We start from the raw sequence: 24,694 nt of genomic DNA on the forward strand, positions 1-24,694 counted from the left end.
TTTTGAAGCAAGTCTTTAAATATGGACTTCTTGCATTTTTATTATGTGAATTACTATGGACTTCAGTTACTACAAAAAATTGTATCTATCTGTTCAGAATCTTATTAAATTTGTCATCTTTATTTTCATTTTTTATTTCATATTAGAACTATTGGTCTGCCATTTCAGAAAAATGGAAGACACATTGGGTATAAGAATGTCTGATTTTCAACCCAGATTGTTATTGCCCTTTGAAATGATTATTCTGGTGGGGTAATTAGCAAGAAAAGAATTAATGTTTATGTTTACATTAATTGGAGAGAAAGGGATTACAAGAGAGTAGGCTGGCAGTCCTTGCAACCATTTGTTTAGCAATCATTGGAAGTTACAATGTCACTGAAAAAAAGTTACATACAACTGGTTCTTGTGCTTATGACCATTGCAGTATCCCCATAGTCACTTGATCAAATTCAGGTGCTGGGCAACAGACAAGTATATACAACAGTTGCAGTATCCCATAATCATGCAATTATGGAAGATTTGCAATCTTCCCAGCAGGGTTCTGACAAGTAAAATCAATAGGGGAAGCAGGATTTGCTTAATAACTGCTTAGCTATGTATCTTTGCTCCTCCCTCCCTCCCTCCCTTCCAACAGTTCTCTATATTTTTTCCTATGAAAATTACAGCTGTGATAGATTATCATTTGGCATATATTTTTATTTCATATTGTCTAGAAAATTCAGTAAGAAAATCTATAGTCACAACTACAAAGGTATTATGTGCTTTATTTGATATCACAGTAGGGACTTAGGACTATTTGTCAAAAATAGTTGTACTGGAGGACTTCTGGTGGTGTTTCCGTCGAAGATGGACCAGAGATCGTGCGGTCCATGACCCACCTTGTAGGGGTGGGGGAAGAGGGGGAGACTGCCAGCTGGGTGGAGGGGAGCCACATCTCCCCTGCCTGGCTTGGTACACTCCCCTAGAAGACAGGGAGAAGCGGCAGTTTAAAGGCTGCCCTGAAGACGGGAAGTTGCCGGGATTTTTAAGTTTTGTAGAGTGGAAGTGGTGAGTGGCGTATAGCTGGATAAAAGACTTTTTTTTTTGAAAACCCCAAAAGCCAGAAAGAAAGAGTTCTCGTTTGGAAGAATGGTAGCTGCAAACTGGGAATAAGAGGAAAACATAAGGTAAAGGAAAAACCGGAAATAAAAGAATTATATGAAATTAGCGATTAAATTTGGACTAATATAGAGAATTGGACATTAATTAGGCATTGGATAAAATGCTGGACTTATTTGGAATGGATGAAATTTAACATTAATACTATGGAAAAGAGAATTAAAAATAAGAGCATTTTGAAAAGAAAGTGATATAGAGCACCACCTAATGGTTAAAGATTTTCCTCTTATGTTTTTATGGAAAATTACTGGTCGCATAAACATTTGAAAGAGAGAAGAAATGGAATAAAAGATTATTAATACAACAAAAACCCCGGAAGTTTAAAAAACAAGAGGGGACTATAAAATATAAAGGAATACAATATTTTGGGACTGCTGGAGGATGACTGTGACAAGAAAACAGAAGAAAGAGAAAGTGAGAGAAACTGAGACTTTTGGCAAGGACTACAATAGAAAAATTTGATCTTTAATAAAGAAATGGAAGAAATAAGCAAAGAATTTAAGTCGGAGCTGCAAACTGTGAGAGATACGTTAAAAGAAAGAATGAAATTGCTGGACACAATGATTAGTAAAGTAATGGCATTGCAGCTTGTAGAAGAACAAAGAAAGCCCAGAGACGACAAGTCGGAAGAGGGAAACAACAGCCCAGATGAATAAACAAGGACTATTGCCAAAGGATATAAAAGGATTTAAAATAGAAACATTAACAGCAGAGACAACAAATAAAACAGATAAGGCTCCCAAGACTAAGAAGAAGAAGGAATTATATAAGAAGAAATCCCCAAAAAGAGAACTAGAAAACATGGCTGACAGGCAGAGGGGAATAAAAATAACACCAGAAGGAAAAAAGAAGAAAGACCAGGGAAACTTAGAAAAGGGAAAGCTGGCTAAAATGAAAAGAAATAATAAAGCTGAAAAATTTAGAGATAAGCTTTAGGGATTTTATAAGGGGGATACCACATGGTATTTAGTTTAAAACTTGCTGGAAAATATTTTAGGATTATATAACTATGTATAACTATATATATATATAACTATAACTATATATATATATATATATGATATATATATATAACTATATATAACTATAACTATAACTATATATATGAATTGTACATGAATTATGCTGTTATGAACCCTTTGGAGGATTAAAAACGGGAATGGAAATGAATTAAAATATATAGATAAACTTTGGCAAAGGGGAAAGGAAGAAAAAATATGATTATTAATGATTATAAGTAAGGTGAAGATAAAATGAGATATATTAAGAAGTTATCTTAGCGATTTATGGGGGGGATACTTTAAAATACATTCTAAAATATACAGTTGATTATTTAATGGATACTACAAAATGTATAATGAAAGTATTTTATTATGATAAAAGTAGGGGAATGAAAAATACCATGTGGATCCTAAATATATTGGCTTTATTTTACTTTTACTCTTTTTAGATTGTTTATTATACACTGCTCAAAAAAATAAAGGGAACACAAAAATAAGACATCCTAGATCTGAATGAATGAAATATTCTTATTAAATACTTTGTTCATTACATAGTTGAATGTGCTGACAACAAAATCACACAAAAATTATCAATGGAAATCAAATTTAGCAACCTGTGGAGGTTTGGATTTGGAGTTACACTCAAAATTAAAGTGGAAAAAAACACTACAGGCTGATCCAACTTTGATGTAATGTCCTTAAAACAAGTCAAAATGAGGCTCAGTAGTGTGTGTGGCCTCCACGTGCCTGTATGACCTACAACGCCTGGGCATGCTCCTGATGAGGTGGCAGATGGTCTTCTGAGGGATCTCCTCTCACACCTGCACTAAAGCATCCCCCAATTCTTGGACAGTCTGTGGTGCAATGTGGCGTTGGTGGATGGAGCGAGACATGATGTCCCAGATGTGTTCAATTGGATTCAGGTCTGGGGAACAGGCGGGCCAGTCCATAGCATCAATGCCTTCGTCTTGCAGGAGCTGCTGACACACTCCAGCCACATGAGGTCTAGCATTGTCTTGCATTAGGAGGAACCCAGGGCCAACCTGCACCAGCATATGGTCTCACAAGGGTCCGAGGATCTCATCTTGGTACCTAATGGCAGTCAAGCTACCACTGGTGAGCACATGGACGGCTGTGCGGCCCCCCTAAAAAAATACCACCCCACACCATTACTGTCCCACTGCCAAGCTGGTCATGCTGGAGGATGTTGCAGGTAGCAGAACGTTCTCCACGGCGTCTCCATACCCTGTCACGTCTGTCACATGTGCTCAGTGTGAACCTGCTTTCATCTGTGAAGAGCACAGGGCGCCAGTGGCAAATTTGCCAATCTTGGTGTTCTCTGGCAAATGCCAAACATCCTGCATGGTGTTGGGCTGTCAGCACAACCCCTACCTGTGGATGTCGGGCCCTCATACCACCCTCATGGAGTCTGTTTCTGACCATTTGAGCAGCCACATGCACATTTGTGGCCCGCTGGAGGTCATTTTGCAGTGCTCTGGCAGTGCTCCTCCTGTCCCTCGCACAAAGGCAGAGGTAGCGGTCCTGATGCTGGGTGGTTGCCCTCCTATGGCCTCCTCCACGTCTCCTGATGTACTGGCTTGTCTCCTGGTAGCGCCTCCATGCTCTGGACACTACGCTGACAGACACAGCAAACCACCTTGCCACAGCTCGCATTGATGTGCCATCCTGGATGAGCTGCACTACCTGAGCCACTTGTGTGGGTTGTAGACTCCGTCTCATGCTACCACTAGAGTGAAAGCACCACCAGCATTCAAAAGTGACCAAACCATCAGCCAGAAAGCATAGGAACTGAGAAGTGGTCTGTGGTCACCACCTGCAGAACCACTCCTTTATTGGGGATGTCTTGCTAACTGCCTATGCTTTCCACCTGTTGTCTATTCCATTTGCACAACAGCATGTGAAATTGATTGTCAATCAGTGTTGCTACCTAAGTGGACAATTTGATTTCACAGAAGTGTGATTGACTTGGAGTTACATTGTGTTGTTTAAGTGTTCCCTTTATTTTTTTGAGCAGTGTATATTGGCTTAGAGAAAATTAAGGATAATAATGATGTGTAATGTAAAATAAAATAGGTGGTAAGCTGAAAATGGAAATAATAGGGGATAAAGTATTGAAAACCTGTGTGTGGATGAAATGATATTGATATTGAACTAATGAATTGAAATATGAAATGCAAATTTATTTAAAGATGAGTGAAATGGATAATAATATGAGATGATATTATATAAGATTAATGGAAATGAAAGTTTGACTATGTACAAGTGTTATAATCCAGAATCATGTTGCCCATGTGAAGAGATGTGTAAAAATTAAAAAAATAAAACACTTTTTATAATAAAAAATAGTTGTACTGTATTTCCAGCGTTAAAGGCTGCATGGTACATTTGAAAATTATGGAACAAAAGTAGCCTTTCAGTCCTTACCACATAACAAATTTAACTATGAAACAATCCCAACTTGAAAATGTCAGTGCAGTTGTTGTTTTTTTGGAAATCATGGACAAGTGGAACAATTTATTTTAATTATTGCAAGAAGAATTTGAGTGATTAAAAACCAAAATATCAGTATTTATTAAAATACTGTTTTATTTCACAAGTTAGTCCTTGATGCATTTGAAATGTTCCAAGACTCTCAAATTGTCAGATTTGAAATGTATTTTAGATGATTATATGACCACTGTATTTTTTATAAACAAATAAAACTAATGTGGATATAATTATTGGCAATAATTTGAAGAAAGAATTGGAATAGTAATAGGAAATTGATGGCTAATGAACTTAAAGTATATTAAATATCTTTTATGTGCTTGTAAGCTGAGACTAATTCAGTAAAATATTTTATTTCATATTTGTTATTCACAACAAAATATAATTCAAAATAGTACGTGTCATATGTTTGAAGTACGAAATTGGTATTGAGATACTTAATAATATACAAACTTGTTATTTTACTAGTCTGTTTTGGTTTAATATCAATACATTTGATAATGTTTAATACATTTTTTAATACATCTCATACGTTTTAATGTTGCAAGCTGCCTAGAGTTGCCTGTGCAGCAACTTTACTAAGTTGGTATATTGACTACCTGTAATAGTAATAGTAGTAGCAACACTATATAATTATCAGATTGTTAAACTATTTCTTACTTCTTTCTTATTTCATTTCATATTCCTACAGGTTGTATGCAGGGTATGATTCCATATCTTCCCGAGCTAATCCCTCACCTTATTCAGTGCCTCTCTGATAAAAAGGCTCTTGTGCGCTCCATTACTTGCTGGACTCTTAGTCGCTATGCACATTGGGTAGTCAGTCAACCCCCAGACACATACTTGAAGCCATTAATGACTGAGTTGCTAAAGCGTATCCTTGATAGTAACAAGAGAGTACAAGAAGCTGCCTGCAGGTAGGTCACAGTATAGAAACGCGAGCCATGGCACTCAAGGTACATAGTACAGTCTACAGTATTGTTTTATTTATTTTTGTTGAGTAGCTCATTTCTAGTTGACTGGAAAAGCCATTTGAGATGATTTTTAACCATTCTCCTGTAATTATATTTGCTTTTAACAGCTACATTCATTCTTGTTAAATATATAAAAGGATTAAGCTAAATAAGTTCTATTCTAGCCATTAGAATTAGAATATACTTAACAGAAATCTTATAATAATTCCTCATGTCCATCAGAAACTTTGATTCCCTATATAGTGTTAATAGATTTTTAAAAGGATTTACTGTTTTATTTAAGTGGGAAAAGTACATTCCTTCATTCTGTAGGCTAATGTTTTTTTTTGCCTTTTAGTGCCTTTGCTACTCTAGAAGAGGAGGCTTGTACAGAGCTTGTTCCTTATCTTGCTTATATACTTGATACTTTGGTATTTGCATTTAGTAAATACCAACACAAGAATCTGCTCATTCTTTATGATGCTATAGGAACTTTAGCAGATTCTGTAGGCCATCATCTAAACAAACCAGTAAGTATCGCCCGGAGTTAACTTGAGGTAAAATGGGCATCCTATAAATTTTATAAATAAATTGTATATCTGAATTCTACAAAAAATCTTGACTATTCATTTCTTTATCAAGCATTCATTCTAGATAAGTATTTTTGGAGATTTCTTGCCCAAGTTATTCATTGCTTTATTAATGAAATTTTTTTCCTCTTTCTTTTTTTTCTTTTTGCTGTATATTAGGCTCTTAAGAAACATTATAAAATCTGACTTGTTCATGAATTGAATACTACCTAAAACTTTAAAAAGTATGCCTAGATGTTTTTCTTATAATTGTTCAAATGCTTCAATGATAATCTCCATTATTTTGTCATAACTACAAGGAAGAAAGCAGCAAGGCCGGAACCAGTGATTCCTAGTGATTACTGTTCCAATCATTACTGGAATAGATAGGACCTTTTTGTAAACACACCTTTCCTGCCCAAGGCCAACAAGTGACTGTAAACTATATGTTAATTTGGGAGTGGGAGAAGAATTTTATAGTCTAAATTGCTAAGAATATTGTTGGAGAGTGGGCAATTCAACTGTTGTCAGTTCAAGGGAATCTACATAACTGCTAAAAAAAACCTAAATAAAGTTTTGTAGAGCATAAATTCTGTGAATTTTTCATTGTCTACAGGAATACATCCAGATGCTTATGCCTCCATTAATCCAAAAATGGAACATGTTAAAGGATGAAGATAAAGATCTTTTCCCTTTATTAGAGGTAATTCATGCTGTTGTTAGAAATAGTTCTTTGACTTTTATAAATCGTCACTGTTTAAATTTTCTTCCTTTTGATGCCAGCTTTTAACAGGGAAATTGAGGTATCCTAATTCTGCATCTATATAATTAGGACTAAGACCCATTCGCTTCATGAACATCTTTTGACAAGACCTGATATGATTGCACCATAATGTGGCAGTTCTGAGGATTATCTAGGAATTAGCTTTCTGTGAACTTTTAAGAATGTGTTTCTGAAGGAATTGTAGAATTAAACTGCAAAGAATCAATAGAGAGTTCTTCTGGTCTTGTGTGTTGAAGCATTATGATTATGTCCCTGCACAGTTTCTTAATCTGTGAATACATGAGCTTATTTTATCTTTCAAATTTTTCTCTTTTAAACAGAATTAATGTAGCAAATATCTTAGACACACTATGTAATTGGGTACACATGTTCCTTAATTTGTCTCCTGTATTTCAGTGCCTGTCTTCTGTTGCCACTGCCTTGCAATCTGGCTTCCTTCCATACTGTGAACCTGTCTACCAGCGCTGTGTGAATCTGGTACAAAAGACTCTTGCACAAGCCATGGTATTTTCTGTTACCAGTTTTCATACCATTAGGAAATGTAGCTTCAGTGGGATTTAAAGTCCTTGATTGGTCATAAAATCCTTTGATCAATTTGCTGGTTTGGGGGATAAAAACTAATGAAAATTATACACTGTAATGTTGCATACTTAAATCTTTTAAATAATGATTGTTTTTTTTCCTAGTTGCATAATGCTCAACCAGACCAGTATGAAGCTCCAGATAAAGATTTCATGATTGTGGCTCTTGATTTACTAAGTGGTTTAGCTGAAGGACTTGGAGGCAACATTGAACAATTAGTGGCTCGGAGCAATATCCTGACACTGATGTACCAGTGTATGCAGGTGAGATAAATAATCTCATTCTCTTGCCTTGATGCTGTTTTTATTTTCTAAATAAAAGCAAAGGCTTTTTTCTTTCCTCTTAGGATAAAATGCCTGAGGTACGACAGAGTTCTTTTGCCTTGCTAGGGGATTTGACAAAGGCATGTTTTCAGCATGTGAAGCCCTGCATTGGTAGGTAATTTAATACTGCAAACTTTTATGTATAGTTTGAACTGCCAACTCACATTCATTGTGTTTTATAATTTGATATTAAAAGTCCTTTATATTCTTAAATTGATAATGATGGCTGGAGTAATAGAAAATTGCCATACATATATGTATACATTTATGGCTTGGACCTGTTTATAGTGCTTTTATTACCAATGTGCCATGGTGGGGAGAAATATTTTGTGGATTATTTCAGTGAATAAATTCTCATCTAGAATAATGAGAAAGAGGTGCTTGGTTCCTATTTATTTGCTTCACTGTCTTTCAGCCTTGGCTTAAAAGAAATCTAGTTTAATACTGGTATATTTTCTTCAAGTCTGTAAAGTTTCCTGTCCGTAATCCATAAAATGATTGTAAACTCTCCATTAACCTGCAGTACTATGGCTTACAATGTGATCTGAGTTTCATTTGCATCTTGATAATAAATAAATAAATTCTGACAAAACAAACAACACACAAGGTGTTCTACACATATGTGTGTTTATTGAATATGTAATACTCACTATATTTGTTAGAAAACATTTGTGAAGTTTTCATTTATTAACTGGATTGCCTCCTTTAGCAGCAGTGATTCCAGCCAAATGTTTTTTATACATTACCCGCTGAGCACTGTCACACATTGGCCTCATGGTATTTTGACCCATTCTTCCTTAAAACACTACTTCCACTCCTTGCTGTTTTAGGTTGCCTTGCACAAATTAGGAGCTAATTCAATAATTATTTATTTCCTACCTTTATTTGTTTTTCTCATAAATAATGCACAATGGTGAACAAGGTGGTTAATACTCCTTTCTCCTCCTATTTTCCCCAAAACAACTCTTGTTACATGCGTTGTGTTGAAAGAGAATAACTGCTGCAGTTACCCAGCTGACTTTCATGCTAAAGTGGGAGTAGAACTCAGCCTCCTGATTTCTAGGTAGCACCTTAACTACTTCACCAAATGGCCCACTGTACATGCCTTAAGTTTTGACACCCTAGGACAGTGCACATTCAACTCAAATCTAAAGCCAGCCTGGCATGAATTGCTTGCTTTTGAATTTCCTATAATGTTGTAATTGGGATGTGGTTGATGCACTTGTTTGGATATTTCCAAATGTAATATTTCTTCTGTCTTTGGTATTCTGATTTTTTTTTTTGTATATAGAATCACTCTCGCATTGTGTCACTCCCATTCATATAAACTTCAATTCATAGACATTGTTCTGACCAAGGCTTCCTGAGACACCCACAAACACACATTAAATCCAAAACCCTTTTATTTTAGTTCAATGGTTATGAGTTATCATCATTCACAGCCCATAATGAGTCTTAACCAGTTATAAATAGTCCTATGGAAGTCTGCCATTCTTCGGAAGAAGTCTCATAAGAACACACCTTTATCTTTCTTGAAGTGCTGCCAAGACTAAAGTACCAATTAGTCTTTTAAAACCAAACTGAGCACAAATTCACCACAGAGCTTTCAGGTTCCAAACTGACCAGAGCGAACAACGTTGCTTCCTGCAAAGGTTCCTGTCCCTTTGCACTTCCTTTATATCTTATGGCAATCACCTCCAAGCCTTACTCCCGAGTTGCCCTTTTGTCCTAGCTGCTGTTGCCTTCTGGCAGCTCTGTGCACACTGGGAACAGGCTCCCCTTGTTCTTCTGCCTCGCTGCTGTCAGATTCTGGAGGCTCCAGAGTCAGCACATAACTCCCAGATGGACGCAGGACCATCATCCAAGTCCTCTCCAGACTCCCGGACTGGCCCATGTTCTTCCCCACTGTCCGATTCTGCTGTCGTCTCCGCAGGCTGCTGGCGGACCACAACAGACATATTCTCATGTGCTCTTGTAGAATTTGTTAGTACAATCCAGAATCCATTGTTCCTTCAGTGTTCGTGAGCCATTTGGATCATCAGGCTGCAAAGGAGCCCCAAACTATGATATTTCTAACATACTTATGTGATTGAGATGAGACCTTTTCAATGTAACACTGTTTCATTTTCTCCAGACATAATTTCACCATTCATGTCCAAATATTCTGTTTTGATCTATTCACAAATTATTGTTCCAGTAGCCTATTAGATCATTCAGGTATAATTTGGTTGAGATAAATGACAATTTTCTGGAGAATATTCTTTCCTCCCAGTCACATAACTTTTATTCAGTGTTTCCCTAGCATTTATGAACAGTTAACATCAGGTCTGACATCTGACAATACAAAATTGATCTGGTCCTTCACTATAATCCTGGGATTTGGGATGGGAATCTCCCATAGTGTTGTATATTTTGTACACCACAGAGTTCGACCTTGACTGGGCTAAATTCACTTAAAAATATGTGCTGTGAAGAGAAGGTTGAGGCTTCCATTAGTGGAATTCAATATTTGTGCATTTTAATGAGGAGACCTAGATTATCATCTGATTAATTTATACATACAACTCAATTTACTTAATAGGATTTCACATCTTCATGTAAATGATGAATATTACTCAGTGTGTTCAATAAAGGCATGGGAGTATTTTGTATAGTTGTATGTTAATCAGAATCTCTTATAAGACTTGGATCTGATCTCAGTGCAAGTCACAGTACTGATTACAAGCAAGATTACAAATAGTTTTTAAGGATTACATGCAAGTTTATAAATAAATAGTTTTTAGGGGTCCACCAGCTTTCTCTTACAACTGTATATGGGTTATGTGTTCAGGGAGATTTTTGATAGAGATTGATTTATCATTTTGCTGACAGTTCTTTGTTGGCAATGGAAAAGTGAAGCATGGGCTAAGTGAATTGTCTCATGTTAAATAGTTTAACTGAGAACTTCACATCATTTGGTTGATAATAACAGTTAAATTTTTCTTTCAGTGGAGTAAGGTATCCTAAAAGCAGAATTGTTTCTCTCACTTGTTCTTGTAGGTATTAGTAAGAGATGGTAACAGTTGATAAATGAGATAGAACCAACTCCTTCCAGTTAAATTTCTGCCATGTTCCAGTGCAGGGGTTGACAACCTGCAGCTCTGGAGCTGCATGCGGCCCTTTCGGCACTCTGCTGCGGCTCACTGTGGACTGATCACCCCACTGGCTGCCCCTCCCTTCCCAGTCATTCCTCGCCTGGCCTGAGAAGATTCTCTCCATATTCCAGAGCAGGAGCAAAGCACCCTGTACTTGCCTTTGCACAGCAACAGTATTCTGCCTTCATCACGGTACATTTGTGCTCAAGGCAGCCCTCGTCTCCCACTGCTTTGGGTTTGGAGCTGTAAGCTACTTCGGGCTCGGAGCTGTTGCTGCTTCCATGGCCTGCCTGCTGCTCTCCCAGCGCCTTGCGCAGCACAGTGAAATTTAGTGCACCTCACAATGAGTGAGGCAGGTTCCCTCCTCCACTTGGAGCCCATTACGATGCGGAGCCACAATGCGACCCTGCCCTCACTCTCCCCTGGCAACAGCAGCAGCATCACAGAGACAGAGAGAGAGAGAGACCGAGAAAGAAAAAGACAGACAGACAGACAGACACACACACATATACACACAGGGGGAGAGAGAGAGGAGATGAACACACTCGACGAGGCCGGGTGTGGCAAGAGGTGGCTGGGAGGGGAGGGGTGAGGCAGGTCCAGGTGGCAAATAACTTAACCAGTTCTCTGCCCTAATGACCAGCTGGGGGGTCATGTGATTGGGTGGGAGTGAGCGATGTCGAGTTGGCCACGTCCACCCAGTCACACCAGTTGTTAAATTATTGACTCCTGGTGTTTTCTGTGGGAAACAGGTCCAAATGGCCCTTCAATTGTTTAAGGTTGCAGATCCCTGTCCCAGTGCCTAGGACTGCTGAAGACTGAGGAATGAATAGGAATAAATCCAAACATAAACACAGTGTACTACTTCTATCTGTAGTGTTTATTGCCCAAAACAGAATAAATAATTAGTGTTTATAATTCAGTTTACTGTACTGTTATCTCTTTAATGGGTGTGGATATATCTTAATTAAAGAATAACATACAATCTTGTTTATTTATTTTAATGTTTCCTTTAACAGTAATCACAACTGTTTCACTTGATCCATCCCTTATCTACACAGTTTTGAATCCTGATCACTGAACTTTGTTATGTTAACTCCTCTAAATAGCTTTGCTTTAATTTTTTCCCATTTCTAGTCTTTTCTAAGTTAGAGAAGAAGTGAGGAGAAGAAATGAGGAACAGAGAAAAATAACTTTGCCAAGCCTTGGAAAGCCACACTTACTATAGTCATACTTCTCTGTTTTATCATAGCTTCTTTGTTGCTCAATTTTTTTACCAATTAGTGTATTCTGCAAATTCTTCCTTTCTGATTCTATACGCATCAGTTAGATCATCAATTCTGTTTCTTCTCCTCTGGGGACCCTCTTTTCTTGCTTGGTAACTGCAGCCACTCCGCCTTGTTTCTTGGAAGCATGTATCTATCACACCTCCAGTTGATTCAGAATCACCCAGCAGGAAGGATTTTTAAAAAAATCTGCTTTCCTTGACAATTCCTTCATAGAAATCTTGTTCCACCTCAAGTTAGATATGATTGCTCACAGGTATTCAAATTACACCAATAATTTCCTAAATGTCTGCAGGGCACTTCTAGTGCATTTGGCAAAAAGACAAAACTCCATCTTCAGACAAATTACAATATCATCATAATCAGGCAGCACATCTTGTCACGGACCTTGTCAAGGACCTCCTCAAGGATCTTGAGATTAAGCTTTTTTTCCTTTGTATTTTGAGATTTTTAAATGGAAGGAGAAAACAGTTGTGAAGTGGAAGGAGGGAGGGAGGAAGGAAGGAGGGGGGAGGGGGAGGAAAGGAAGGAGGGGAGGGAGGGAAGGAAGGAAGGAAGGCTAGCTGCAGCTGATGGTAAGAGTTCCAGCTGGTGCGAACATTCTGAGCGTTGGTTCTCTCTTGCAATCTCAGGAATCCTTCATAACCAAATGATCTTTTTTTCTGCCACCAAGGATCCAGTCACTAGCAGGCTTGTCTCACTGGTTTTCTTTATATTGGTATCATTTTCCAATACATCTTTACCCAACAGAGAATTTTTTTCTCTGTCTCTCTAAGTATTGTTACAAAAATTTGTAGTCCTGCCTATTGGACAAATAGGAGGAGTAGCCCAGTTTCCAATATATCTTCCTTTTTAGAAAATGGCACTCTGTTGTAAGCCCCAGGTTGCCTTTTCCTCCTATTCAGATTTTAAAGAAAATACCCTATTGCAATTAGTAGTGACTAATATTTAAACCTCAATTTTTATCCTGTTCTCTCATTTCCATATACATATCTTTTCTTCGCTGTGTGATAGATTGTAAATATCTGTTTAGATCAGATTTAGAATTTTCATCGACTATCTTCTGGTTGGATCCTAATAAATACTATGCTTGCTCCACTTCAGAAACTGCTATTGCATTAAAAAAAAAACAGGTTCCTATGACAAATGTATCCATATGCCCCTTGTCTGGAAGGGAGATTAATTTTAATACATTGGCATGTTTATAATGGACTTTCCTATTTGGAATCTGAACTTTTTTGTTGGAATGGTTTTATAAATATTGGAGGGTTAAAATGTCAAAGAATTTTCTATTAAAATTATATCATGCTGAAGTTTTATGCTACGTTCTAACAAAGGATAAATTTTAATGACAGGGCTTATTTGTGTTTTTTCAGCTGATTTCATGCCAATTTTGGGAACAAACCTAAACCCTGAGTTCATTTCTGTGTGTAACAATGCCACATGGGCAATTGGAGAAATTTCTATTCAGATGGGTGAGATTGCCTTTTTTTTTTAATGCTAGTTTGAATGTTCAATTGTGTAGATTTTTTTTGGTCTTGTAGCCACTTATAAACTCTGTCAGCTGTGTTAAAGTGCCTATAATGAAAAGTGATTTTTAATACATTGCTTGTGTGTTGTTTTTTTCTAGGTATAGAGATGCAGCCTTATGTCCCTATGGTTTTGCACCAGCTTGTAGAAATCATTAACAGACCCAACACACCAAAGACTTTGTTAGAAAACACAGGTACCCTACAACTGATCTGTTTGCAGTGACTTTTAAAATGTATTACACAAAATTGTAGGAAAACTTGATCAGTATTAAAAATAAGATGAATTTTAGATGCTTGTTCAATCCAGTTGGTTTAATAACAGGTAGTCCTCAACTTACAACTATTTGAAGTTCTAATGGCACTGAAAAAAGTTACTTATGACCTTTTTTCACACTTACAACCACTGCAGTATCCCCATGGTCACATGATCAGAATTTGGTAGCTTGGCCACTGGCTTGTGTTTATTATGCAGTGTCCCAAGATGATGTGATCATCTTTTGCAATCTTCTGACAAACAAAGTCAATGAGGAAGCCAGATTAACATAACCCTGTTATTAAGTTAACACCTGTAGTGATTCACTTAAAAATTGTGGCAAGAAAGAACATAAAATGGGCAAAATTCACTTAATAATTGTGCTCCTGAGCAATGGAAATTTTGGGCTCAATTATGGTTGTAAGTTGACAACTACCTATAAACAGCTCCTGCCAAACTAATTAATTAGCTTCAGTTGCCTTTACTTCTCTGATGTTGTGATTCTATCATTGAGCAAATTAAATATTCTGAAGCTATGTTGGTAGGGGAGGGATCTTCCATTAATGAACAATTTTTTTCAAGAGTGCTGCCAAAAGAGTAGTAGTTTGTGGCAAATTTGGAGCTAAGGTGATTAATTCCCTACAATTGAGACTAATTGTTTTGTGATAAGGAAGAGCAAATTGGTTTTTCTTCATCTTGCTGCCATGAAATTATCAATGTTTTTCCCAAAAATTTCTAGTAGGGTTGTTTTGTATCAGTACATAAGACTTCAAAATTTTAGCTACATTATTAAATTTTGGTTATATTTATAGTTAAAATAATCCAGTTGACTTCTTTTTATATGAAATAAATTATCAGTTCTTTGCATGTAGTTTACTTGAAGTCTTCATAATTGTAATGGACAACATGATGAAACCAAACAGATTTTTAAGTGGCTGGACATTATACATTGTGTAAACATATACAATTTGGTTGATGTATATAATGGTATTAGAAATGAAGGAGGCTTTATAAAGGAATTGAATCTTGTCCTATACCCTGTGGAACACGTTAACAAATTTTCCAGTATTCTAGAAATTTCTGGTTATCTTTCTAGCTAGCTATCTTCATTGTAGTGTGATAGCTAGACTGCAAATGTTTGTTTATTTTTATTAGTTTTTCCCTCACTTTAAATAATTAACTCAAGGTGGCAAGCATATATAATACACCTTCCTTCTCCTAGCTTCCCTGCAACATAACCCTGAGAATGAGTGGCCTAAAGTCACCCAGGTGGCTTTCATGGCTAAATCAGGACCAAACGAAACTGGCACTCTGAATGTGTATTTAAAATCATAGTCTGTTATAGAAATGACTGGTTATCTGAGTTTCAGTTTAAACAAATTTTGGCTTATTTTTAAGGATGTAGGTCAAGTTTCATTCTATGCATGTTTGTTAAAATGCAGTATAGCAGTACATTTATTTCTGTAATGGAAATGAATTATACCTGTGATTTGGCACTGTACCAGCGTTTCAGTATTCAGGAAGAGCTTGTCAATAAGAAGAGGTTTCTCTATGCATAAATTCTAGAAAACCAGTTTCCTGAAAACTACAACTTAAATTTTCTAAAATTGATACCCCAGACCATACTATATACTACAAATAAATGTTGAATGTATTGCACATTAGATTTGTTGTGGGATATTCTGCTAAAATAATTTAATACTTGAAATCACAATTAGAATTCATAGGCTTAATTATTCTGGCACAATACAGTATTACGCAAAGTAAAATACCTGCTAAACATAAGTGGTACATACTTCTTCTCAGCCAATATATAAATTTTGACCAATGTTACTGTAAAGAAGTTTATCCAGTTTGGGTTTTTGAACCAAAAAGCAATTTGAATACTAATACCAAGTTTTCATGAACAGCGTGATTTAAAAATAAACAAAGCAGAATATTTAATTTTATCCATATGGTCTTAAAGGAAAATTCTTTTTTTATAATGTTGGTATATCCTACACCAAACCTTATAGTGAAAAAGAGCATCATCAGCTTTACTGCATGTGTTCATGAGATTTGTTCACACAAATGCCTGTTTTGGAGTGTTGCATAATGTCTTTTAAGCATAGGCTACTCTGCTTCATACAAATCTGCTGGATTTTAGTATTCATGTAGTTTGCTTCAAATAATCCTTAAACATACCCACACTTTCCCTTTTCTGAAGAATTGCTCTGTGAGCTGAGAGAACACCATTAAAAATGTTTATGGCCACTTTCAAGACAAATTTTCAGACTGAAGACAGGAAAATGTTCGGATAAAGCAGGTTTCTTTTATTATAGTTTGTCGTATCGTTAGCTTTGAAACACTTCACAAAGATAAATAATGTAATATTTACATTATTATTATTTAATATTTACAATAACCCAATAAAGCAAATTTTATTGTGAGAAGCTATGTTCCTATTATCGTCTTTCTTATTACATTTAGTTTTATATAATAAAAATAGCCTTAGGAAATTACTAATAACTTTAGATATAATTCTGTTTGGATTTTCAAATGAATATTTATCACATTAAATGATAATTTTAAATAATACACAAAAATATTAATATTAATAAATATGTTTCAAATTCCCTAAATAAAAATAGCTGTTGCAATTAAACAGTATTAAGATATTGAGTGAAACTATTCATTTGATTTTAATCATAATTTTGGTGTTCTCTCATTCACTTTATTCCTTTTTCCTTTATTTCCCTGCCCTCCGCCAAATAGTATGCCACATATTGCTGCCCTTATTTTTAGGGGTGGTAATGAACAGCACTGGTGAAATCTTATGTTTATTATCATACACAGGTTCTGTTGGTTTCTGTTTCTGAGTTATTTGTTGTTTTTTCTTTATTTTTCTCCTTCCCCCCTCATTTGCTCATGTCTTGGTTGGCGTTTGGTGGTGTATAACCGTGATTGCGTTACCTTAGCAATAACAATTGGTCGTCTTGGTTACGTTTGTCCTCAAGAGGTGGCCCCCATGCTACAGCAGTTTATAAGACCCTGGTGTGTATTATTCAATCTTTTTTTAATTCATTTTTCTTCACTTTCTTCTTTATTCCTTCCTTTCCTCTATTCTCACTTCTAGATGTATTTTTCAGTTGGTTACAAATATCACTGTTCTTAATCATTGCCAACCATGTGACTAATCTTGTCCTATCAGGTTTGTGAGGTTTTTTAGCAGTACTGTTGTGTATATATTTCATGTTGTGGCTAACAACTAATTGATGCATGGGATAAGATTGTCACATGCTTGATGTGTCAAAGCTTGATAATTAAAAGCATTTAAATCCACCAGAATGATAATATGCATGCAAATAGCATAAAACATGAAACACCGCATTACATTACTTCAAAACATTTGCAATTTGACTTGCTGTTCGAAATACATGTTTCTAGATTTGTACCAAATTGCTTGCTTGCTGCTGTAACAAGTTAAAGATGTTATGTTATGATACATTATAAATTTTATATTGTTGCAGTATATACTGCTTTTACTGATGGACACTTCTATACATAAATATATAAGTGTGTGTGTTCATATTAACAGAAGTATTTAATGGAATACAGGTCACATTCAATATCAGCTGTGAAACATAGAAAAGTAGCTGATTTAATATTGACCACCCTTGGAGAATTAAATAGGGCTTAATATACAAAAAATAATGTAGAATGTATGTAAGATTAATGATGTTTGTGTGGCTTAGTCTTTAAGGTCTTCTAGCTGTGACACTTATTCCATCAAATACTATTAAAATTTAAATTAAAAACAAAAAAATCTAAAACTTAGGTTCTTTACTGTATTAGGTGCACCTCTTTACGAAACATAAGGGACAATGAGGAAAAGGATTCAGCATTCCGTGGAATTTGTACCATGATTACCGTCAACCCTAGTGGAGTAGTCCAAGTAAGTCTTGTGTTGGCCTTGGGCAGGGGAAGGGAAATTAATTTAATTTAAATATTTGAATAATCAAATACGATTGATTAACAAAGAAATAAATATATGTGAATTGACTTAAGGTTTTGAAAGGGGAATGTGCTAAGTATATAAGATACCAATATGAAAGATAATTGCAATTTGTTAGGAATTTATTTCTGATATTTGACATTGTGGGGCAGAAAAGTATAGTCTTATTTTTGAAATAATTTATTGCATTTCTGTTAATGGACATTTCTAATTTACAATTTCTATAAACATTTGCAGGACTTTATATTTTTTTGTGATGCTGTTGCATCATGGATTAGCCCAAAAGATGATCTCCGAGACATGTTCTGTAAGGTAATAATTTTTTTCAAAACAGTATATTATTATTATTATTATTATTATTATTATTATTATTATTATTATTATTATTATTATTATTATTATTATTATTATTATTATTATTATTATTATTATTATTAAAATGTGAGGTAAAGAGAGCTTTGTATGGTGCCAAACCACTTTATTTTGGTAATGTGCAAATACTGTTCATCATTTCTAATGTGGATCTGTAATTAAAGATGATTCAATTTTTCCTCCTGCTGTTGCTAAAAGATTTCTTCAGTTAGCTTGCTTTTCCCCTTGCACCAGTAGGCAGGACCAAAGAATGTTTCTTTTGTAGCTCTAGGTGGCAACAAACAATACTTCCCACTAGGTCCTTGGTGCTAACTGTTTTGGTAAGAGCTTTTGGATAAATTTTGCTGTTTACTTTTTGTCCCCATTCCTCTTCATTTTTCCCCTTACAACTTGTCTTTTCCTTTCCTTTCTTCTTTCTAAGGGACTGTCATGGCTTATGATGGTCCAGATAGTCCATCGTTTACATGCAACGATAACTAGGAGCAGCTTCCAAATGGCTACAGCAGTCTGTAAAAATACTTGGGTGCTTTAAAATGTATCATCCCTTTCAAAGGATTAACAAGACACTAATATTTGAGCACTTCTACCTTTATTCCATAACTAATTAAATATTTATTTTGCAAATATCACTTTGAAAAAAAGTTAACTTTAATTTTCAGATCCTTCACGGATTTAAAAATCAAGTGGGAGATGAAAATTGGAGGCGTTTCTCTGACCAGTTTCCTGTTCCTCTAAAAGAGCGCCTTGCAGCTTACTATGGGGTTTAATCTCACGTCTTCAAGCTGCAGTACCATAATTAGAGGTAAATCATTTATCTTTCAACTATCTATGAGCTTCCTGTAGGTTTTTTCCAATACATGAGTTGTTTTGTTGTCTTCTTAGGGGGCACTCTTTTTAACTACAGGTAGTCTTCAACTTACAACTGTTTGTTTAATGATGGTTTGAAATAATGGTGCCCTGGGAAATAATATTTTATGGCCTAGCAGTTCGAAAGCATGTAAAAATGCAAGTAGAAAAATAGGGACCACTTTGGTGGGAAGGTAACAGCGTTCTGTGCGCCTTCGGCATTTAGTCATGCCAGCCACATGACCACGGAGACAACTTTGGACAGCGCTGACTCTTCGGCTTTGTAACGGAGATGAGCACCACCCCCTAGAGCCAGAAACGTCTAGCACGTAGGTACGAGGGGAACCTTTACCTTTTAAAGCACTTTTAACTGTCATAAAACATTGCCACCTGTGGTCATTTATTTGTGATTTGGGTTTTTGACAACCATTTGTATTTATGACCAGTTGCCAAGTCCCCTGCAAACGGGATCACCATTTGCAATCTTCACTATCAGCCTCCTTAAAAAGCCAGTGAGTGAGCTGGCAGGAAATGTTGCAAACTGCTGCCACCTGCCAAGAGGACTCCTACTCGTGTCTGGTTGTGGCTGAAAGAGTTCCCTGTTAAAATCTTAAGTAGGCACACAGAATAGAAATCCTTTGGCACACAGCTCTTTCAGCCAGCCCCAAGAGGTGAGAGGGAGTTGAAACACAAGTAAGATTTTCAGCCTCCTGAGTGTAGATGCGCACAGTAAAGGAAAGAGTGCAGGATGCTTCAGGGCACCCAGGCACAAACTGCACATAATTGTTGTTCAACGCAGGGGCTGAAAACCGTACTTGGATTTTCATCTCCTAGCAGAGGGGCAGTGCAGTAAGGTACAGAATGCAGGGTGTCTCAGAGGTGGGGTGGGGGCCCTGGTGGCCTACAGCAGACCACACATAAGTATATTTCTGCTCAGGGGCTGAATGTGTGCTTGGATTTTGGCAGAGAAGATTTTCAGTTCCTGAGCAGGAAGACATTCATGCAGCCTGTGCTAGGTCACCAGGGCCTCTCTCACCCCACTGGGGCATCCCACAGTCCTTACCCATCTGCTTAACAACTACAAGATCATTTAACAACCAAAACTGGAAGTGTCAGGGTAACAGTTGTTGAGTGAAACAGTCATGTGATGTTTTGCTTAACCGCTTCACTCAGTGACCAAGATTTCAATCCTAATTATGGTTGTAAGTCAAGGACTTACCTGTATGGATTTTCTACTACTGTTCTGATCCAGCCTTAGCAGAAACAAGAAACTGTCACAAAAAACCCTTGATTGCTGCTTGATTTACCTCTTGTGAATTAATTGCATTCACCCACAAAAAGTCCTTCAAGGAGTTAACTGCAGTATAGACCTTATCAGTTCCTTGAGATAATTGTAAGGCTGTGAACTCCAGCCAAAAGGCTGCAAATTAAGTTTTTGCAAGCGGTCTTTGTGGCAGGAAACACCATGAGCAAAATCTTCAAAAATACCACTGTTGTGTCCTATGACAACTACTCCCCTTTCCTTCTATTTATTCATCAGCCCCCCTCCCCGTTCAGCGTCCACGTGTGCTTTGCTTCCTGAGTCGACTCCTTGTCCTCAGTTGCTCACCTCTTCTAACTGCTCTGTACATACGTGCATCTGGAACAGGTCCCAGCTGTTCTTCCTATCAGCCTCCAAAGGCAGCTGCTTCTCCGGTAGCTAGGAAATGTCGGACAGCCCTGGCTCAATCTCTGTCTGACAGAGAGCATCCTTCAGAACCGTCCCCAGACTCCAGCACTGGCCCAAGTTCCTCCCCAACCTCATCATCCAAGTCTGCCGCCAGCTCTGCTGGCAGTGGTGGGCCACAACAACTACTACAAGTGAAGACTAGTTTCTTCAGCAATTCCACAGAGTCAGTGGAACATCCTCATTTAGTTACTTAAACAACCTGATAAAATTTTAAACTAGTTTTAATAGATTCAAATCACTACATGTACCTAATGCGCTATACAGTAGGCCTTGGTATGGTGTAATGCAATGATTTGTTTCACACAGCATGCTGAATCAACATTACATTTTCACAATATTCAAAAACACAAGCTAAGTAATCACATTTTAGTTTAGTCTGTTGTTCCAATCCAGTCCTTTCTGTTCATGGAACTTTGCCAGAGCCTATTAAATTTAGTGAAATGGCTTCTGGTTCTCCCATCTGCAGTACAGCAAAGCACTGAGTCAGTGGTAGGATTCACATTTTTTTACTACTGGTTCTTTGGGTGTGGCTCGGGTGTGATTCAACCAGTGTAACAACCCATTCGGTGAGTTCGTGCTTTGCGTGCACATGCGCAGTTTGCGCGTGTGCAGAGGGTTTGCTACTGACCTTCTGCAATCCCCCTGTATGTTAAACAGATGAAATGCGGCAATCCGCTGTGCCGTATGAAGCAGCCAAGCTTGAAAACCAGGAAATAAAGGTCAGAATAGAACCCAGGCGGGCGGGCCCAGTAGCTGATCATCGAAGCGAACTGGTTCACTCACAGATGATCTTCGGAGCTACTGGTTTGGCTGAACCGGGCCGAACCGGTAGACTGTCACCACTGCATTGAGTGTATACATTGAATTGAAGCAGCCTGAATATGCAAAGATTTGTGTATTTTGAAAGCTCCTCATATATAACTTACCATCACCTACTCATAGCGTTTCGAATTGGACTAGATCCGGATGGGCTATAATACAGTCTTGAAAACCTGCTAGCATTTCCCTCCTTAACCTCTTACTTTAATATTCAATAGAGCTAAGGTAGAGTATTAACAGATTCGAGTTTTTATCTAATATTTTTTCCTTAAATCATGTTTTTCTCCAAGGTTATCTAGGGTTATCTATGTAAAACTGTCATGTAGTTTCTCCAAGTTATCCTAGGGTTTGCTATACTACCCAGAAGAATGGTCCATTCTCTTTAAAGTTAACTGATTCTACTGTGTTCTAGTATGTGAGTCCTGTACATCCATCAGTGCAATGGTATCTACGTAGACAACACTGAACAATAAATAAATCAGTAAGGCAGCTAATCTGTCGTTTTGGATTTTTTTCACACTTAGATTTTTTAAAAACTTTTTTAAACAATCTCAATTTTCAATTCAGTTATGAAGACATCCGCAAATTTTTGTACTCTCATTTAAAAAATGTATAATGAAAACTGTCCCTGTGTGTACTTCATTAGTTCTCTAGAACTGAATTTGGGAAGTAAAAGAGTAATATCTGAATTGTAATTTCTGTGCATCTTACATAAGCTTTTAATAAAATATCATATTTGGAACTCCTAAAATCAGGACTGACTTAAACAGTAGCAGAGACTACCCATAAAGTGTTGACCCTAGACATTAGTGATTTGTATGATTTAATTGAGTTTATTATTTCAGGTATAAGTGGAACTAGAAATATTATGAGATCTGTTGATAAAGATTTAATACCAAAAAATTGAAGAAATAGCAATTAACTTTGAAAATACTATACTAGTGCTTTGTTATGCATATTACAGAGCAACATTAATTGGTATTTCCTATCTGTTAAAAAGTATGTGTTAATCATATATATTATTAAACAATTTGCTTTTGAATAAAAACTCTTCTTTCTTTCTTTCTTTCTTTCAGGTCCTTCAGTCTGGAAGACTGGGAGGGAGCCTCTGCACCCAGGGAAAAATGTTACCCTTTACTGGGGGGAAGGGTAAACCAGTAGGGAATACAGTACAATCCCAAGCCTACTGGGAGGGGCGGGAGGGAGGTGTTGCCGTCACTGTATTAAGCCGATGTTGGGAAATGTTTTAACATCTGGAGCTTTTGTGGGTGGAAATCTGTCTCCTGTTACAATTCTGCACTGGATGTGAAGATGCGCAAAAAAGTCTGTTCACAACAGCACATTCTGCAATATTATGGGGAATTGTACCAAAATGAAATTATAAAATAGATCTATAGGGGATATGTAAAGAGAAAATGCATTGTGTTCACGCGATAAAGGAAACAGAAGAATGGCAATTACAGACAGTTTAATGGTATAACAAGGGGTTTCTGCATTGTTTCATCTTGATGGGATTCCTAAGTATTGCATGTTGATGAAGAACTAAACAAATGAAGTTAGTACAGTTAAGGTGAAGCTTGCTCCCTGTATTAGGAGTAAGCACTTGCAGTATACAAATTTAAATAACCCCATAATGAAGTAATAAAGGCTAAAGCAAACAAATGAAGCAACCTGCAAGATGCCAAATGAGTCACTCCTTTTCATTTTTAGTGGGGGGAAAATGGGCATTTCAGAAGAAAGATTAATCTTTTTAATTTTCCATTTAAAGGGTAGTAGATATGATTTGATGGTTGTGCTTCATTAGATTTAATTTCTAGAGTCAGGCATAATTCTTAATGTGCAGTTTAAGATTCAGGCATGCATTTTGGGTCATAGTGATCAAGCATATTTTTAATGGGAAAGTTAGCATGCTTACATAAGGAGTGAGTGGTAAACATTACATACCTTGCGCCAGTTTTGTGTTGCAGTTTACCAATTCGTGCGGTATAACCCTGCATTTAAAATTCCTTTAAAATTCTGTGGATTTTATTTTTATTAAGATATAAGTATAAAATACTGTAGTAACAATTAGGCCTCAAAATAATTTTTAGGATCTCTTAGGAATATGATTGATATTGTAATGTGTAACCTGCACAATGTGGAAAGCAGATATAGCTGTGCAAAGTATTGCCTCTGTGCTGTCAGTGTGATGTGCTTTCTGCATGGTTATACTATTAGTGATTTTTATCAAATCTTCTAAAATGAGTTATAAGGTAAGACCTGTTAAAGGTTACATAAATGTTAGTTGATGCCTAAAGACAATTGTAGAAAATTGATGACATGATTGCTACATTTCAGTGTTTATTCACGCCCAACATATTTTATTATTTTCTCCTCCACAAAGCATGATCTTAAGAGATGCATAAGTTAGTATATGTAAAGCAGGGTATCTACACTGTGTCGGCGCATGTTGGGGGCTCATTGTGTCCTAGAGAGACCACAGAAGGGTGCAGGTTAAAAGCTACAGAGTGAATGTTCGTTTGGATCCTTTTCATTTCATTTGTTTAGCTTTTCTGCTTCCCTTTTCTATTTGCTTGTATTTCTGTGAATAAATCCTTGTTAAGTTTACCTTTTACTTTTCTTTCCACGTGTATTTTCTTATGTACTGTGAATGTGAAAATCTAACTGGTACACTTGATTTTGTGTTACTATAAAAGTGAAAGTGTGATTAATTTAGACTGCATAAAAAGTATCCCATGATGATAAAGGAAAAATGGAAAGATAATAACTCTGCTGGTCAGAAATAAAGCCACACTTTTCCATTTTCCCTTAAGTGCTGCAAAATTAATCTGTGCAAAAAAAGAAAAGAAAA

General features: G+C 36.6%; 1 protein-coding gene across 2 annotated transcripts in view; it reads left to right on the forward strand.

Annotated features, from left to right (window-relative positions):
- TNPO1 (transportin 1) overlaps positions 1 to 24,694 on the forward strand; it is a 47,105-nt gene extending 22,411 nt beyond the window's left edge. Inside the window, exons 13-25 of one of the 2 annotated variants that reach the window (XM_026670634.2) lie at positions 5,359 to 5,584; positions 5,979 to 6,150; positions 6,806 to 6,892; positions 7,370 to 7,477; positions 7,660 to 7,818; positions 7,902 to 7,989; positions 13,675 to 13,773; positions 13,929 to 14,024; positions 17,041 to 17,116; positions 17,918 to 18,017; positions 18,315 to 18,389; positions 19,109 to 19,251; positions 22,920 to 24,694. In XM_026670634.2, the coding sequence (XP_026526419.1) occupies positions 5,359 to 5,584; positions 5,979 to 6,150; positions 6,806 to 6,892; positions 7,370 to 7,477; positions 7,660 to 7,818; positions 7,902 to 7,989; positions 13,675 to 13,773; positions 13,929 to 14,024; positions 17,041 to 17,116; positions 17,918 to 18,017; positions 18,315 to 18,389; positions 19,109 to 19,216 (1,394 nt within the window). In that variant the 3' untranslated portion in view covers positions 19,217 to 19,251; positions 22,920 to 24,694. The remainder of the gene's footprint in view (positions 1 to 5,358; positions 5,585 to 5,978; positions 6,151 to 6,805; positions 6,893 to 7,369; positions 7,478 to 7,659; positions 7,819 to 7,901; positions 7,990 to 13,674; positions 13,774 to 13,928; positions 14,025 to 17,040; positions 17,117 to 17,917; positions 18,018 to 18,314; positions 18,390 to 19,108; positions 19,252 to 22,919) is intronic. The other variant, XR_015748164.1, reaches the window with a different exon arrangement.

The sequence above is a fragment of the Notechis scutatus genome, chromosome 2 (assembly GCF_049901735.1).
Source record: "Notechis scutatus isolate UNSWTSFEM ecotype Mainland chromosome 2, rNotScu1.2, whole genome shotgun sequence".
In the NCBI taxonomy this organism is placed as follows: domain Eukaryota; kingdom Metazoa; phylum Chordata; class Lepidosauria; order Squamata; family Elapidae; genus Notechis; species Notechis scutatus.